At 33.9% G+C, this 17,403-nt stretch overlaps 1 protein-coding gene across 4 annotated transcripts in view; it reads left to right on the top strand.

Annotated features, from left to right (window-relative positions):
• The window catches only part of LOC114338024 (transcription factor SUM-1), a 182,735-nt gene that overhangs the window by 42,420 nt on the left and 122,912 nt on the right, over nt 1–17,403 (top strand). For all 4 annotated transcript variants that reach the window (XM_050651260.1, XM_050651259.1, XM_050651258.1 and 1 more), the window contains exon 4: nt 4,189–4,368. In XM_050651260.1, the coding sequence (XP_050507217.1) occupies nt 4,189–4,368 (180 nt within the window). The remainder of the gene's footprint in view (nt 1–4,188; nt 4,369–17,403) is intronic.

Below are 17,403 nucleotides of genomic sequence, written 5' to 3' on the forward strand. Positions count from 1 at the left end.
CCACTCTAAGTTTGGTTGCTGTGGTCTGGGTTAACCACAGTGTTTCTGCTCCGTAAGTCATGACTGGAAGCACACACTGGTCGAACGTCTTTTTTTTCAGACAATTTGGTAGAAGGTAGCTACTCTCTTTTAATATTTATTAAAACAAGCAACAGAGTTTTTCTTACTATGTAATTAGAAAAGCAAGAACCCAACTCAAAAACAAGATCTAATACTTCATTTCCTTTGAACTTGGAATAATCCCTCCAATCTCAATCTTTTGTGTGCTTTTCATGTGTCTATATCATAAGTAATGTTTCTTTCAATGATAGTAGGTTACTATGTATAGCATTGAAATTATCTGTCCACTCTTTAATTCAAGGTATTTTGTGTGGTTTTAATTAAATACATTTCTAAAAACAGTCTTTTGTTGTGACTTCTTTCCCTTGCCAATATTTTTACTTACTACGTCATAGTATGGAGTGGATATATGAAGTGAGAACTGATACGAAAGAGATATAGAAGGTAAATTATCGGAGGAGAGCAGCTAGGGACATATACACTTCTGGAACAAATGCTGGGGGAGGCCGTAGCCCCGACTTGGGCTGTAGCGCCATAGGAGAAAGAGATAGTGAAGTGTGATCCATCGTGATAAAATTTTCACTTAATGCACAGGCTTGTTCTTTGTTCAGATGAATGTCACTCTTGTGCGATGTTAATCTTCCTGACATCTTCCTGAACGTTTCTCCAATATATACTTTGTTGTAATTGTTAGAGGGTACAGAGTACACAACATTGGACCTTTCTTTAATATTCAAGGGTGTTTTTAGTTTGGTATGTAGCTTCGATCCCGTTTTTATGTTTCTGGTTCCAATTTTGATATTCGATACTTCTCTAAATGTCTATTTGTTAAGCCTGGAACATATGATATACAGTGATCCACCGTTCGTTCATTGTTTGATTCGTCGTTTTTACTTTTTGAGGCCCCAAAAAATGAGTTTGTTCAGACGATTCGTTGGGAATGAATTCTCCTTCTGAACAGACTTATTTTTGGGAGTCTCAAAAGTAAAAACGACAAATCAAACACAGGTCTTAACAAACAATAAACGAACTGTGTACCACTTTATACCATGTATCTTTCAAGCTTAACAAATAGTTTTAAATACCGAATACGTTTAGAGAAGTACGGAATATCACAATTGAAACCAGAAACATAAAAACTTTATCGGAGTTACATACCAAACTAAAAACACTCTTAAATACTAAAGAAAGATCCAATGTTGTATAGGTACTCTATTCCCTATAAAAATTGCAACAAAATATAAATATTGGAGAAACGTCCAGGAATATGTCAGGAAGTTAATCGTTCTGTATCACTGTAGAGTTCTTTAATAGGATTATTATTTTTTCTGGTATTCTTATTTCCTATAGTGATTTCCATATATTGAAATATCTTCTTTATTTTAAAGTACCTACTTCCAGAAATGTGAACGTTTAAAAATTTTACATATTTATAAATAACAGCGAAAATATATTTTTTTCCGATTGACATATTTATATTCCATCCAACCCTGTATAGAATTCGAAAATGTTTTATAACGCTGGAGTCTCTTAAAAATAAAATAAAAGTATATGTGCTGGTGTATATCCATTAGCTAATAAAAAAGTATACGCTCTCTTCGAACGAATAAGTGCTGGAAAAGTTTGGAATACGCTTTGATGATGTTCGCTAAACTTTGCGACAATCCACCAGAGACGTTGTTTTAACTTCTTTTTAAGTGAGTCACGATTTTTTCAACTCCGACCGACAATAGTCCAGAACATTCGGAAAACAAATTTAATTAAGGGATAATTTAATTTAGAATTTACACTAATTTGTATATATTATGTATTTAAATGGATGAGGTATTTTAATAGGCTTTTATATGCGAAAGTTAGAGAATAAGCCTAATGAATCACGTACTTACTTAAGTTTTTTTTAATACATGGCAGAATATATAATAAAAATGCAAAAAAGAAATATTATGGACACAATTTGGATTCCGCGATGCCTTAGGCACCCGAGAGGCTCTATGCGCTGTACAAGTGCTTATGTTTATGTAGAGCGGCAGAGTTGACAGGGGGCAGTCTTCATAGATATAGAGGGGTGAGACAAGGATACCGTATGTCCCCGGTATTATTTAATTAGTATTCTGAACACATCTTATTATCGTATTATGTATCGGTTTAGTTAACGGAGTGCGTCTAGACAACGTTAGATATTCCGACGACGCAGTACTTTTTGCAGATAACTTAGATAATTTCCAAGAAATAATGTCGCGCAAATTAGTACAGAACTAATCTGAATACGAAAAAAATAAAGGAGATGGTAGTCAGTAAGCGCGAACTATTAAATACACGGCTTTTGGTTAATCAGCAACCAATACACAACCAGTACACCTACACATACTTTGATACCAACGTAAACAGCCAATGGAACCACTCCATGATACAATAAAACATGTCTTATTGTATCATGGAACCACTCTACTTAAATAGCACAACGTACAGGAAGAGCAAGATCAGCGTCCGTAAAGATTGAGTTTATTTTTTCTGAAGTCACGATTGATCACTTGGTCTCAAAATATCTATAATCAGATGCTATGCTTCGCTTTCCTCTGATATTGCCTTGCATAATAAGTTGTAATAATGAGTATTTTTGCCATCTCATCACATGTCCTAAGTACTCAAGTTTTCGTCTTTTGATAATCAATATTATTGTCGCGTTGGTCCTTAAGGGACGGAAAGGGCCAACTCTCGAACTCAGGAAAAACACGAACTTTTCACTATCTTTTATTTACAATTATACACGTACATGATTACGGGGTCTACGAGAAGTTGTGTTACATGATATACATATTTTGAACAATAAATATACAATAATTATTATTGAAACCTTTTTCACCTTTAATATATTTTCTCATGATTATCCTATTGAACTTTGTATCTACGTGATACAAGCCTTCTTATGGCAAGGTTGTGTAAACAAAACGAGTATCTGTACTCCAAGCATTCCAAAACATAACTGCTCGTACCATGACCCACTTTTTGATAACATAATGTATGATTTAAAATATTCTATACAATATTATAATGTAAGGGTTTATACCCGTAGTGTACTTACATTATTTCCGCTCCATTTCCTATCCTTGTAGTTACTTCCCCGTTTGACATTCTTTGAATCTATAATGTTCGTAGAATTTTTGTGTAATACCAAAATTCAAAGGCGACCAACTTAATCAGATGGACTTGTTTTAATGTCCACGCTTCCAAGCCAAAAAGAAGAGTAGAGAACACGTAATACCGAAGCATCCTTAGGCGTAGTTCTAACCTTATATTTATCCCGACAACAAAGAAATTTTTTAAGTTTAATGAATGATGCACGTGGTATTTCAAAACGTGTCTTAATATCTATATCTGGTTTATTTGATGTTATCCATATTCCTAAGTATTTGTAGTTATCCACACTGTTAATTACAGTATCTTCCATAGTCAATTGGATGTTTGCGTGTGTTGATTTAGTCATGATCATGCATTTAGTGTTCTTTAAATTCATCTTCAGTCCGTACTCATGACAGCGTTAATTACGGCGTTGCATTACGTTCTGTAAATCATTGTTGTTATCTCTGACGGACTAGTCTCTGTATTTTGATATTTTGGATGTTCTGGTTGTCAACTCTTACTTTGGCAGTTCGATTTCAATATAGATTAGATATTATTTTCATACCACGACTGTCAATATTTATGCTTTTTAATATATCTACAAGCTTTTTATGTTGAACCTTATCAAATCCCTTTTCAAAGTCTACAAAACATAAGTCATATCCTGATTCACATTCATGCATCTCTGGGCCAGCATATTCAAGCAGAACAAAGATCTCTTGTGTTCATACCATTTCTAAAGCCAAATTATGTGTGTCACTAATTTCATATTCAAGAGTTTTAACAATTCTGTTAAATGTTTTAAGAGTGTGACTCATTAAAGCTATTATTCCGTGATCTGAGCAGGTTGTTGCACTTGACTTTTTTGGGAATTGCTACAAAGGTCGATTGCAGCCATTGTCTGGATATTGTCGCAGCCTAATATATTAGATTAAAGAGTAATATCTCCAAAGTACCTCAGAACATTTATGTTCCTCTGTTTATCTTCTTTTTTTTTTTTGTTTTCAGGTAAACGAAGCATTCGAAATGTTAAAGAAAAGGACCTGCAACAATCCTGGTCAAAGGTTACCTAAAGTAGAAATCCTAAGAGGTGCAATAGAATATATAGAATACCTAGAAGAAATTTTGCAAGGTTCCAAATCGTCTATAGATAGCAGGACTCCAATAGTTCCCAAAAATGAATATATGGTAAGTTTATTACTATATTTTTTTTTATATTCGTATAACTAATCCTCATGCTATATTATTCCCCTTGATTCATTCTACCTGATACATTAATATCTGTTAGTTTTTTTTTAATTGCATATATGATAGTTCCCAAAAATGAATATATGGTAAGTTTATTACTATATATTTTTTATATTCGTATAACTAATCCTCATGCTATATTATCCCCCTTGATTCATTCTACCTGATACGTTAATACCTGTTCGTTTTTTTTAATTGCATATGTATTGTTTCTTTTTTCTGTTCATTTAATGTGTTGTTAAATTATTTTGCTGTTCACCAGTGGTTAACTTATAAATTACATTAATGTTGGTATCGTCAGTATCGTGATGATACCGGTTTGAATTTGTCTGCTCTAGTCTTCATTTATCTTGTTCCTACAGTATCCAGTACTTCTTTTACCGTTTATTATGTCTAAACCTAGATTAGTACAAGACTTTTCTTCCTATTTTGGATATTTCATTTCATACTCCCTTCATCTTGCTTGTCCAAGCAATGCAGTATGTATGTCAGATCAATCCACTTCAGATGATAGTTCATATTCATTTATGTACTAATTGTATAATGTCGCTACAAAAAATCTAAGTATATCTATATGTACATCTGGTTCCAAAAAAAACTGATACGACTCTTGAAGCGTATTTTGTAGAAAATTGAGCAGTGTATTTTGAAGGATAAATACTTAATATTTACATACTGTCAATGTCACTGCCAAATCTTAAAATTTGTCAGATAGCTTATTCTGTTCCACGGATATTAGACTTTATTATTAATCTTTATTATTAATACTTTCTCCGCAACTGAGGGTATCTTATCAACTGTATTGTTTTTAAACAATAGATGATAAAATAAAAATATTGACAGTTCAAAAATGTGAACATTATTGCATTGTGTGTGGCCTAAGTTTGGGCTGAAAATTGAAATGTATTACATTTTTACAAAATTTTAGAATATGTTTAATTACGTAGACCAATTTTAACAGTTGTTTTCAATACAGATTTCAATCCTCTACAAATAGTTTCTAATGTCATTTGATGTCAAATAATTAGGGAAGCTGGAATTCAACAGTTTAGAATTTTACATTGAGTTAATGCAAAATTGTGACGCATGTCAAAATTCTCAATGTATTTTAATTGTATTCATTTTTTCCGAATCCTGAGAAAACTAATAAATATTTTTGAAAAATTTAAACTTAGAATAAAAGACTACATTATTACCGAGGGCTGAAAGTCCCTGAAAACTTCTATAATATTTATTTTAATAAGTTACAGGGCTGAATTGAATATTAATTTGTTTTGTTGTATAATCCACGTTTACAATAATTATGTGATCTATTTGATGTAAAAACTATCATTTATATACTCTTTATAAAATACAGGAATTCAAAATAATATAAACATTTAGACCTTAATAATTAGTACAATTTATGAATTAACATAATATGTAATCAGTTGTTTGTTGTTTGTTTATTTTATTATTTGTTTGTCATAATAAATATAATGTCAGATCAATCAAATACACTGCTCAACATGATCAAATCTTACTAAGAGTCGTATCAGTTTTTTTAGGAACCGGCTGTACAATATTTCTACGTACTCATTTTATTTGAACGTAAAATTGAAAAATGTGAAAATTATTTTAATTACAGAAAAATGACTGGCGTAAAATCTCAGCCAGACTTGTTTTAGCCAGGAAGGTAGTGTCAAATTTGACCGGAGCATTTTAGCATGGCTGTTTTCATTTTATTTAAGTAGGTGTTCCAAAGCTTATTAACAAATGATGTGTCAGCTGGCCCAAAACTGGGGATTTTAGACAAGAAAAGGTAAAATATGAAATTTGATGGACAAGCCCTACAACTTAAATGTCAAATATTTATATACGTTACTCAGAACATTTGATAGACTTGCTTACTTGGCTCCTACCTTTCACTCAGGAGATCCGGGTTCAAATCCTGGCGCTGAAAATTCTTTTTGTTTTTTAAATTGATATTTTATTTTGAAAAATAGTTATTTTTATAATACCACGGCATGTCCACTTGGCCAGCTAACATTTTTTGCAACGTACATGATGCAGCTGACGCTTTTTTATTACAATCTAAAATTCATAAATTATTGATTTATACTTTTTAATCTTTGCCACACTAGTCCAAGAATATTTTTTTATTATTAACTAGCTGACCCGGCAAACTTCGTACCGCCTTAAAACTAAATAATGTTTGAAAGTTTAATACCTAAAAATTACCAGAAAGCCAAAAAATACTAAAAAATATTGCGTATTACCTATACTTTTTTCTACCAAATGCATAGTTTACGATTCTATAAGGGACATAGGTACAGACAAACATTCATTTTTATGTATTATAAATAGAGAATAGGGAAATATTTAGATTGTTATTAAAAAATGGGGGTTGGTGAGAGAAAATGAAAATTTAGGGTTGTATCTTTCGGTTCTACAACATTATAAAATTAAGAAAAAACAGTTTGTCCAAAAAATAACAAATAATGTCTCCCTTTCCACTTAGATTGTTGGTCTTACCAACTCAGGAACCTTCAGAAGTGAATATACAACAAATTTGCTTATTAAGATCAATCATAATATTATGACCAAAGATGCATAGTTTGCGATTCTATAAAAGACAAACAGATTTTTTTATATTGTCTCGTATAAATAATAAAAACGTGGTATTATAAAAATAATTATTTTTCAAAATAAAATGTCAATTTAAAAAACAAAAAGAATTTTCCGCGACAGGATTTGAACCTGGATCTCCTGAGTGACAGGTAGGAGCCAAGTAAGCAAGGCTATCAAATGTTCTGAATAACGTCTGTAAATATTTGACATTTAAGTTGTAGCGTTTGTCCATCAACTTTCATATTTTACCTTTTCTTGTCTAAAATCCCCGGTTTTGGGCCAGCTGACACATCATTTGTTAATAAGCTTTGGAACACCTACCTAAATAAAAAGAAACCAGCCATGCTAAAATGCTCCGGTCAAATTTGACACTACCTCCCGGGCTATTTTCTTTATTTCACAACGTTTCACACTTCCAAGGGTTGATTAAAATCTTGGTGCATTGCAATTTGTATTTACGTTTCTATTTTCCATTGGGATTATTTTTAAACTATTTTTTTAAACTACAGATCTGGTAAACTAAAAAAAGGTTTTAAAAAAACTTGTATTCTTTCGTAATAAATTAGTTTTTGGTTCATAATTTTTTAAATATATATGTAAATAATATGGCAAAATTTATTTGATTATTTATTAACAAATAAATGAAACATAAAATATTGTGGGTTTCATAATAAAAGTTATATTTCACTAAGTGCATCGGTATATTGAATTCCACCACGGCTTTGTATAGTGCGTTTCTCCATCGACTGTCATAGGCACATATAAAATCCACAAGCAAATGGTGACTATCAATTCCATACTCAAACGTTTTTTTCAAAGGTTGTCTTGAAAGAATATTTGATTGACTTTGTATTTCCCGATAGTCGATCGTAAAGAATGTAGGCCAGTATTTTGTAGTTAAGAGAGTAATTGCTTTGCATTAGTTATCAAAAATTGTTTGATCTCTTTTCTTGTGAATAGGTACAATTATACCCAAGTTCCAGTTTTCTGCTGGTTTTACCTGCTTCCAAATCAGTTCTGTTAACCTAATTATACAACAGCTCAGATTTCAGATCTTTGGATTCAGATTAGAGCTTCAGATTTTTTGCGCCATATTTTAAAACTCAGAAAAAATATTATCTGCTCCAGAAGCTTTGTTTTCTTTCAATGTTTGTATTGCTCTGAAGATTTCTTCTTCTGTTGGGATGCTATCTTTCTCTCTTTCGTCCTCCATGCCTTCGAGCTGTAAGACAGAAAATCAATCAATCAAATGGATAAGAGAGAAAACAAAAGTAAAAAATGTAACTGAACATATAATAGGCTTAAAGTGGAGATTTGCGGGCAACAATGCGTGACAGGAAGATAAAAGATGGAATGCTTAAGTACAAATCTGGAGACCGTGGACAGGAAGAAGAGGAAGAGGAAGACCTCAGATGCGATGGAATGACGATATTGTAAAAGCTGTGCAGGAACTCACTGGAAAAGCTCAGCCAAGGACAGACAGATATGGAAAGATTTGAGGAAGGCTTATGTTCAAAGTTGGATAGAAATGGGCTAAAGAAGAAGAAGAAGAAGCCTTCGAGCTGGATTCCTGCTTCTTCCAATGAATCTCATCTCACTTCTTGTATTTAGTCTATCCTTAAAATTGTTTGCCCATCTCTCTAGTATATGGACCTGATCACCAACGATTTCTCCTATTCTTTCAGCTATTTATAAAAAAAACGTAAAGAGAAATAAAAGAAAATCCTCGGATCAAATTAATACGATGTTATTAAAAATATGTTATTGATTTGGATGACCAAATTCCGTTTCGTGTTTATCATCCTCGAAGTTTTTAAAACATCCTGCCACATCAACTCAAAATATGATCAATCACGACGTTTTTACAACTTCTGGTTTCCTCTTCAAACATCACATCAACATCCAAACTGCTTAATGTCTTATTAATTTCGACGTTTTGTCAGGTTATCCTCGATTATACAAATTCCCAATTTACTCGTTTCTAACAGCCCAATAAATTTTTCAAAATTGACACAGAACTAATAGGCGTCTTTGAAGTAGCATCTCTAAATTGCTTTAAATATTTCATCTCCTCTGGTATATAAATATGTCTAAAAATAAACAGCAAAATAAAAAAAACCGTGTAAATACTGTTTTATAGGAGCTTCTTAATAAAAGATCGTTGTTGGTACTGAAAGATTTATTGACCCGGTGTCAACATATGCACTCAACATGTGGAAAGACATTCATACCATTTGGAGCGCTTCTTTTTTCATTTTTAAAATAACTTACTAGTAAATTATATAATACCACATCGGAGGAAAATATAATGATACATAAAAAACTCTCAGTTAATTATAGTTTTGGTCATATAACAATCTTCTCCTCCTTTAAATATATGAAAAACATTTCTACAATACAATGGTGTAAGGTGTAATTTCTTCCATTCTTGGCGGTTTCGTTTCAATATCCTTGCGTCTGTCCATGTGGCTCCCCTTTTCTCCAATATCTTTCTCTGATTGCTTCATCCCATGTCTGTCTCGGTCTTCCTCTTTTTTTTGTTTTTCAATATTTTTGCTTCCCACACTCTTCTCACTGGTGTAAATGACCCCACCAACTCAGCTGTCTCTGTTCTATAAACTCCAATGTAGATTGTATTTTCAGTTCGTTCCTTATATCCGTGTTTCTTATTCTATCCATTTTGGTAAAACTTTTAACTCTTCTTAAAAACTCCATCTCTATGGCCTGTATCAAGTTCTTCTCTTGTTTCTCCTCTCTGCAGGCACGTAGCCAAGGGAGGGGTCCATGGGGTCCGGACCCCTCTCAAAGCTGCCCCGGCTTTTGTACCAGGGCAGCAAGGTATTATTATTATTGGAAAAGTGAACGGAATTATTATTATTTTTTACTAGGATTATTTCTATTTTTACTCAGTGTACGGATCAACTTATATCCAATTTAAAAAACAAATTTACCAAAAACGAAAGTATTCTATCAGTATTTCTATTTTTTTACCTGCATTTGCCTCTACAGAAAAAGCAAAATGGCTAGAAAATTTGTCTGCATATTACTCCCACGACACTTTCCTTACAGCAATAAAAACTGGAGATGTATATGTTATGGTGTAACTGTAATACAAGATCATCTTTGAAACCAAATACCGAAGTTCTCCGCGTAATGGAACATTGTAATATGAATTTTTTCCAAAAATTTACAAATTCCTTACAATTTTGGCAACTATCCCTATCACAACTGCTAGTGTAGAACGTTCGTTCTCAACAATAAAGCGAGTAAAAACTTTACCTAGAAACAAGATGAAAAATGAGAGATTCAGTTTATTGGCTCTTTGGTCTGTTCATTGTAACGTTGAATTAAAGCCAGATATATATACTTATCAAATAACTAAAAATTATTGAGTAGACAGCTGAATAGAAGATCAGATGAACTTACTCTTTTCTACGGAATCCTCTATTTCGTTATAAGTCCCCAACATCATCATTGACGCTCAAATGATATTAAAGATACGATGGTGAAATTATGTATTAAAAACAACTTACTAGGGTGAGATTGTCATAGGTGGTCATCTATCTCTCTTTACCACGCGATCTCGCACATGTGACAGACAATGATGGCTAGACCAATCAAAATGGATATTGACCAATGACGTCCTTCATATTGGCATTACACATCGATGCACAGAGCGGCCCATAGCTTGTCTATGTTTGTTCCAACACGACGAGAACCGTCATGAAACGATCACGAAACTGCGCGCAGATAGCAAAATAATACGTTCCATGGGTTATTTTGTTTACTGCGCAGTTTCGTGATCGTTTCATGACGGTTTTTCGTTGTGTTGGAACAAACCTCTTGTCTATTCTTATTATGTCTATGGTTTGGACCCCCCTCAAGCACAGTTCCTGGCTTCGTTCCGTTTAGTATTTCTTTGCACATTTCCACATTGTTCTGAAGTTCTTTTTCACTTTTTGCAATTAGCTCGAGATCGTCAGCGAATGCTCCTTTCCAGATTTCCACTCTTTGTAGATTTTTATATCCTACAGAACACGCATTGAAATTGCAAGTCAAGCATTTATAAAAATAAAAAAAAATTTTGGTAATCGAAACCTTCCTCTGGAGCTGAGGATAAGAGCCTTAAAATGCTACGTGTTCTTGACTTTGTTGTATGGAATGGAAAGCTGGACACTAAAAGTAGACAATATAAATAAATTCGAAGCATTTGAGATGTGGTTCTATAGAAGGAATTTGAAAATATAATCCAACGAGTTACAATTGCTGAAGTGTTAAGAAGGTTACAAAAGGATTCTTCTTCAAGTGTCGTCTCCCCGGCGGAAGTCGGCAATCATCATAGCTATTCGTACTTTGGAGACGGCTGCTCTGAAAAGTTCATTTAATGTACATCCATACCATTCTCTCAGGTTGCGTAGCCACGATATTCTGCGTCTTCCTATGCTTCTCTTTCCTTGAATCCTCCCCGCATAATCAATTGGAGCAATTAAAAAGGATGACGAGGTGATAAAGAACATCAAAACAAGAAAGCTGAAATATTTAGGCCACATTACAGAGGTGCGAAATATGAGATATTAAGGCTCATAATGCAAGTTATTAATTTTCTGGCTTGGAAACTAAGAGAGTGGTATAGATGCAGCTCAGTAGATCTTTTCAGAGCAGCCGCCAATAAGGTAGGGATAGCTGTAATGATAGCCATAAACTCCGACAGGAGAAGGAACTACGAGAAAAATAAAAATACCCTATATTCAGTTTTTTACTCTTTGTGTGTGTTTCACAGGGTTCGAATACCTGCAACCTAGACAGGTTGAAATATAAAGAATAGTGAGAAATAAACGAAAAGAAGTCAATGATATAGTCACAAATACACCGAAGAAATCAACAGTAATATACGAGAAATAAACGATAAAAAAATGCTGATGTGGCTGTTTAGAAAATACTGAATACTCAACACAAGAATGGAGATGGAAAATGTAGGCACTACGATTTTCCTATAAGGTAGGCCCTAAGGCGTCCAACCAAGTTGATTTACTCCAGAGAGGAGTATATCCATCCCAGATTTCTTTGTTTTAGGTTTTTTATGGTTTTGTCTTTTTAAAAAATGGTGTCTTGGTTTGGATTGTCGTGGGTACTTATTTATCTCCCACCTCCACCAGGATACTCCCACAAGTAGTTACTCGTCAAGTCCTGGTGGACCTGGTGGATAGTCGATAGAAATACTCTGCACATCACAAAATAAACGATTCCCTACAGAATTGTTTGTGCTTTCTAGGCTTTCTAGATCTTCACCTAGGATAGGAATCGTTGTGCAATGAGATTGGGAAACCACAGAACACTCTGCCCTTTGTGTATTGACTGAACCTTAAAGGGGCGTATTGAGGAGCATGTCGTAACGTGTGGATTCGGGGTAATGGATGTTTTAGGATGATAGGTGGTGGTTGGCGAGTGAATGCCCTCTAGGGCCAGGTGCTTAGATGTAGATGTAACCAGGATTAATATAGAGTTTGGATGAATCTTTAATTTATTTATTTTGGAAGACGTTGAAAAGGATCATAGACATGAAACAGCCTAAGGGTACGAACATGCCGAAGATTCATGGATGTGCGCGGTGTAGGTGGCGATCGCGGTCGCTACATTGATGTCAAAACAAACCTTCATTTTCTTATGAGATCGCACATACCAAGGATGTGTCACCCGTTCATCCTCGCGACCTATCATCGCGGTTTACAGCGATGTCGATGCCAAAACAAAGTAGTTTATTGGTGGTTTTTAAACCACGTGACATTCGCCGGAGATACGGCTGGTGTATTTCTTCATTTCTTGTTGTAATCAGGCGGCGACAAGTTTTGGTTATATGGAAACCGCAAAGAACACTGAAAGGAAGGTCTCTTCGGTATGAATGTTCTGCCCGACATAGATGTAAACCTCGACCGCGATCGCGACCTACACCGCGCTCATCTATGTATCTTCGGCTTGTTCGTATCCTAAGACTTAAACATGTTTCATAACTATGCGAATCCATTTTACAAAAGTTTCACCAGGAAACTTCTAAATTGCATTAGCATTAGACCAACTATTATTCAAAAGATTTGTTGATATTTCTTAGTCGTGACATCATAAAATTTAACACCTCTATCCTCTATTGTGAACTACCATGAACTTTATATGAAATATTCTATTTTTTATACATAACATATTTTAACAAATTATTTACAGCGCGGTGTTGCAATCGCTTGTGTTGCATTCTTTCAAAAACAAACAAGTTTGACAAATTCCCTAAATACTTGACCACAAATTTGTGAATTCGAGGATCGTCATCATAAACCGAAACATAACGACATCGGTAGATCATAAACAAATTAATACGACGCGTCCCGACGTACTAAAGCCGTTTCCAAATGCGAACTGGCAGATATCGATAAAATATACGAGATGGTTGCTGCGTTTTTAACGAACAAACTAATAAATATTAAATAATAAAGACATTTGAACCACACGCATTGGTATAGGTTGTCCCAAATAACATTTTGCACAGTAGGAACAGATTTTATAGAAAATATTTATAAAAAATGTTAATCTTTGTTCTTATAGTTTTCAGGCAGTTTATAGACATCTGTCATTTATCAACTCTTCCCCTTCTAGTATCAAAAACCATTAATTTAAATGGTCAGCGTAATATGAAAAATGCATAAGTCCAAAATATTCAATTTTAGACTGTTGTTGCCATCGGTTAGCATTCTCCAAAAGCTATATACGACTCTGTTTTCGTCTAATATAAGGTACCTGACCCAAATAAGGCCCGTCTTATTTTATTATTTTTAAATAAATATGAAATATTCGATTTAATTTCTCAAAGCAATGGAAAACGAATGGAAGGTTTATGCTCTTTCATTTTGCTATGGTACAGTTTATTAAATTTTACGGTTTTTTCTAAATCAGTGTTGTGGGCCTTATTGGGTACAGCAGTTCCAAAAAAGGCCCACCAGTTGATTCAAATAAGGCCCACCTTTTTTTTATTTGTTATTTTATTTTGTTTATTAATTTGATACATGATTTTAGATGTTGATAAAATTAGATACTGTTAACTATTTTTGGGGGTGTTTTATTGCAAGAAATGTGAATAAACATACGTTTATTCACATTTAAGAAATTTTACTGTTTTGTAATAATCCGCAGACTAGAAATCACACTTTCGACAAACAAATGTAGGCGTTTAGTCTCTGCTTGTTAATCCTAAACATTCTTCGTGTACCTACGTATTTAAGGCATTTGGTGCACAGTCTCGTATCTGCTATTCTGTCCTCTTGACACAAGTAGCAAAACCAGCTCTCTTCTTTTTCTCATGAGTTTAGACTGCAATCCACTTGGACCTGCTTCAAGAATATCTTTTAAGGAAGGTTGAATTTTTCCTTTATCTTTCTTTTCATTGAGGGATTTTAGTTTTATATTATGTTCTCCTTTTTTTGGGTTCGTCTGTTTCCCTTTATCACTAATAGGTTTTTTGTCTTGATTTTTATCCTTTTCAGTAAATAAAGTTTTACTTACTGTAACCGCTCTATAATTAAGCGACTTTGCTCGAGGCTGGACAATTTTCTTTTTTATTTCAGGTGTAGGAAGGATTTCCTGAAAGGAAGTCTCCAACATACCTTCGTCATTACTGGAATCATCCTGAAAAGATAAGATGTCGGAAACTGAAGTTGTACTTGAATCTGGCGAAGAATAAATCTTTCTTTTCTGACACTTTTTCTTAGAGGGGTCTCGTTCTTGTATCATTGGTGCCTGGCTGTCATCGGTGCTCGATTGTGTAAGCGATGGAGTATCTTCTTCATTTATGCTATCTCGCCTCGTCAGGTCAGATGGAGCAAATGCTTGTTCCGGGATAACATTAGGGTTAAACGGATAGATGCCTGTGGTACAAAACCCAATTGAAACATTATGAGGTGTAGCAGCTCTTGGCCAGACTTTGGAAAATATTTTTCCGAAAATTCTTTTATTGATCATACGCTCTTCGTCAGTTTTTGTGGTGGTCCAGTACAACAAAACCTCTTGGTCCCAATATTCTTCAAAAGGCGCAAATACAGATTTGTCCATCGACTGTAGCTCGTGTGTAGTGTTGCTAGGAATACAAAAAAGTGTACTGCCATGGAAGTCAGCTGCATCAACAATACCTGCGTCTATGTGAGACTTAGCTCCATCGAAAATAAGTAAAACGGGACCTTGTGGTTTGAACTTTGCAAAGTGGTGTACCCATTTTATAAAGGTTAATGTTGTCATTGATCCTTTCTCTGTCATTTCAATGGTCGAACCAGCTGGAAGATTATCTTGCCATTTTGGCTGCATTCTTTTTCCTTTGAAGATAATCATTTGAGGTATAACTTGACCCAGAGCGTTTTCACATGAAACTATGGTAACATTTTCACCATGTTCAGGAGCAACCATATGTACACTTTTTGATCCTTTTTAGCATAGACTGATTGTTATTTATCTAGAGAAAGTCGACATCCTTTCTCATCCATATTAAAGATCAAATGCGGTTTATCAAAAATGTCCATTTTAGACAGCACCCCTTTTAACTTGTTATAATAGTCGTTTACTATAAACTTCTTAAGTTTGGCTGCTGTTCCAGGGTTCATGCTTTGTGTTTTTCTTTTTGCGACCTCTGGGTGACGTTTTAAAAATAGGCTTTAAATAAATAAACATTGCTAAAAATATACAGGCACTAAATAAGGCCCGCGGGCCTTGTTTAGAACTCTACCGGCGGGCCTTAATAGGGACAGCTTCTTTACCCGGGTCTTGTCCTATATTTTTATGAAAAACTATATCTAAATACTCAATAAAACGTTACAGTACGTTATTTTATATGTTGTCTATTATATAAATTATAAGCTGTCAGATCATATATAACACAATTATTTATCACTTTTATTTCAAAACTTATCAATAAATTCATAAATACCAAAAATAGTAATTTCATATGCGCCTAGCGTGTCTGGACAAGCAACAAACTGACATCAACATGGCGTAGTCACACTTAACATCGATTTAATTTCAGATTTAGCCAATAGATGCCAGTAGCGTCCAGAGACAAACGTCACCTTGAGAAATACTAGATTTTTTTAGTAAAAACAATCGATGGGCTTTATTTGGAACCGGGACTTATTTGGGTCAGGTACCTTAGTTTACTAGATTTTGCCAAAAATTGTGAAAATGAAATCTGCACAAGTCCCACAAGTCCGCTCTTGTTAATGGTCAAAACGTTCAAACTTATCGGTGCTTTTCTTATGTTTATACAATATAATGTATTTTCATTGTAAACGGGTGAGTACCTACAGGGTACAGGTTAACAGGGTACAGGTTAAAATGACACAACGTATTGTTTGATAATTAAACAAATTGATTACTAAAACGGACATGTGCAATTTTCACATTATATCTACTTGTGTAAAGGTGGAGTTATGCACAGTTACTTTTGTCTCTCCTGTAAAATCAGGTATTTTGGACTTATGCACTTTTCACATTAGGCTGACGAAATACGGAATATACCATGTGTGGCACATCATTAGATAGATATTTTTCTGGAGAATTCAGGCATCCATGATTTTTCTTTTCACATCTATGAAGATATGAGTTCATTCCATAATTCATATTCTCGTGGTAGTGATTCCAACATTAAGAAAATAATTCTGACGACATGGTCAGTTTTCTTTAAATAAAGATGTTTCTTCTTTTCATTAATGCGAACTGGCAGATAAAGACGTTTCAACCACACGCATTGGTAAAGGTTGTCCCAAATAACATTTTGCACAGTAGGAACAGATTTTATAGAAAATATTTATAAAAAATGTTAATTTTTGTTCTTATAGTTTTCAGGCAGTTTATAGACATCTGTCATTTATCAACTCTTCCCCTTCTAGTTACAAAAATCCTTAATTTAAATGGTCAGCGTAATATGAAAAATGCATAAGTCCAAAATATTCAATTTTAGACTGTTGTTGCCATCGGTTGGCATTCTCCAAAAGCTATATACGACTCTGTTTTCGTCTTAGAAAATAGTCATAAAAAAAGTTTATTTTTATAACATAAAAAAAGACATTATTTAACATTTTTATAAACGATATTCAAGAGTTTTTCTTCTTCCCTTTTTTTGCTGTTTGCCGATGACTTAAAATTGAGCTGTCTGATTAAATCTCCCAATGACTGTGATAAACTTCAATATGAGTTAATCAATTTGTTGGACTGGTGTACAACAAATGGGATGAGTCTGAATCCATCTAAATGCAAAGCCATTACGTTTTCTCGATCTAGATCCCCAATCCATTTTGAATACAAGATAGCATTGCCTAGATACTGTACCTTTCATCATTG

Source organism: Diabrotica virgifera, chromosome 5, assembly GCF_917563875.1.
Source record: "Diabrotica virgifera virgifera chromosome 5, PGI_DIABVI_V3a".
In the NCBI taxonomy this organism is placed as follows: Eukaryota; Metazoa; Arthropoda; class Insecta; order Coleoptera; family Chrysomelidae; genus Diabrotica; species Diabrotica virgifera.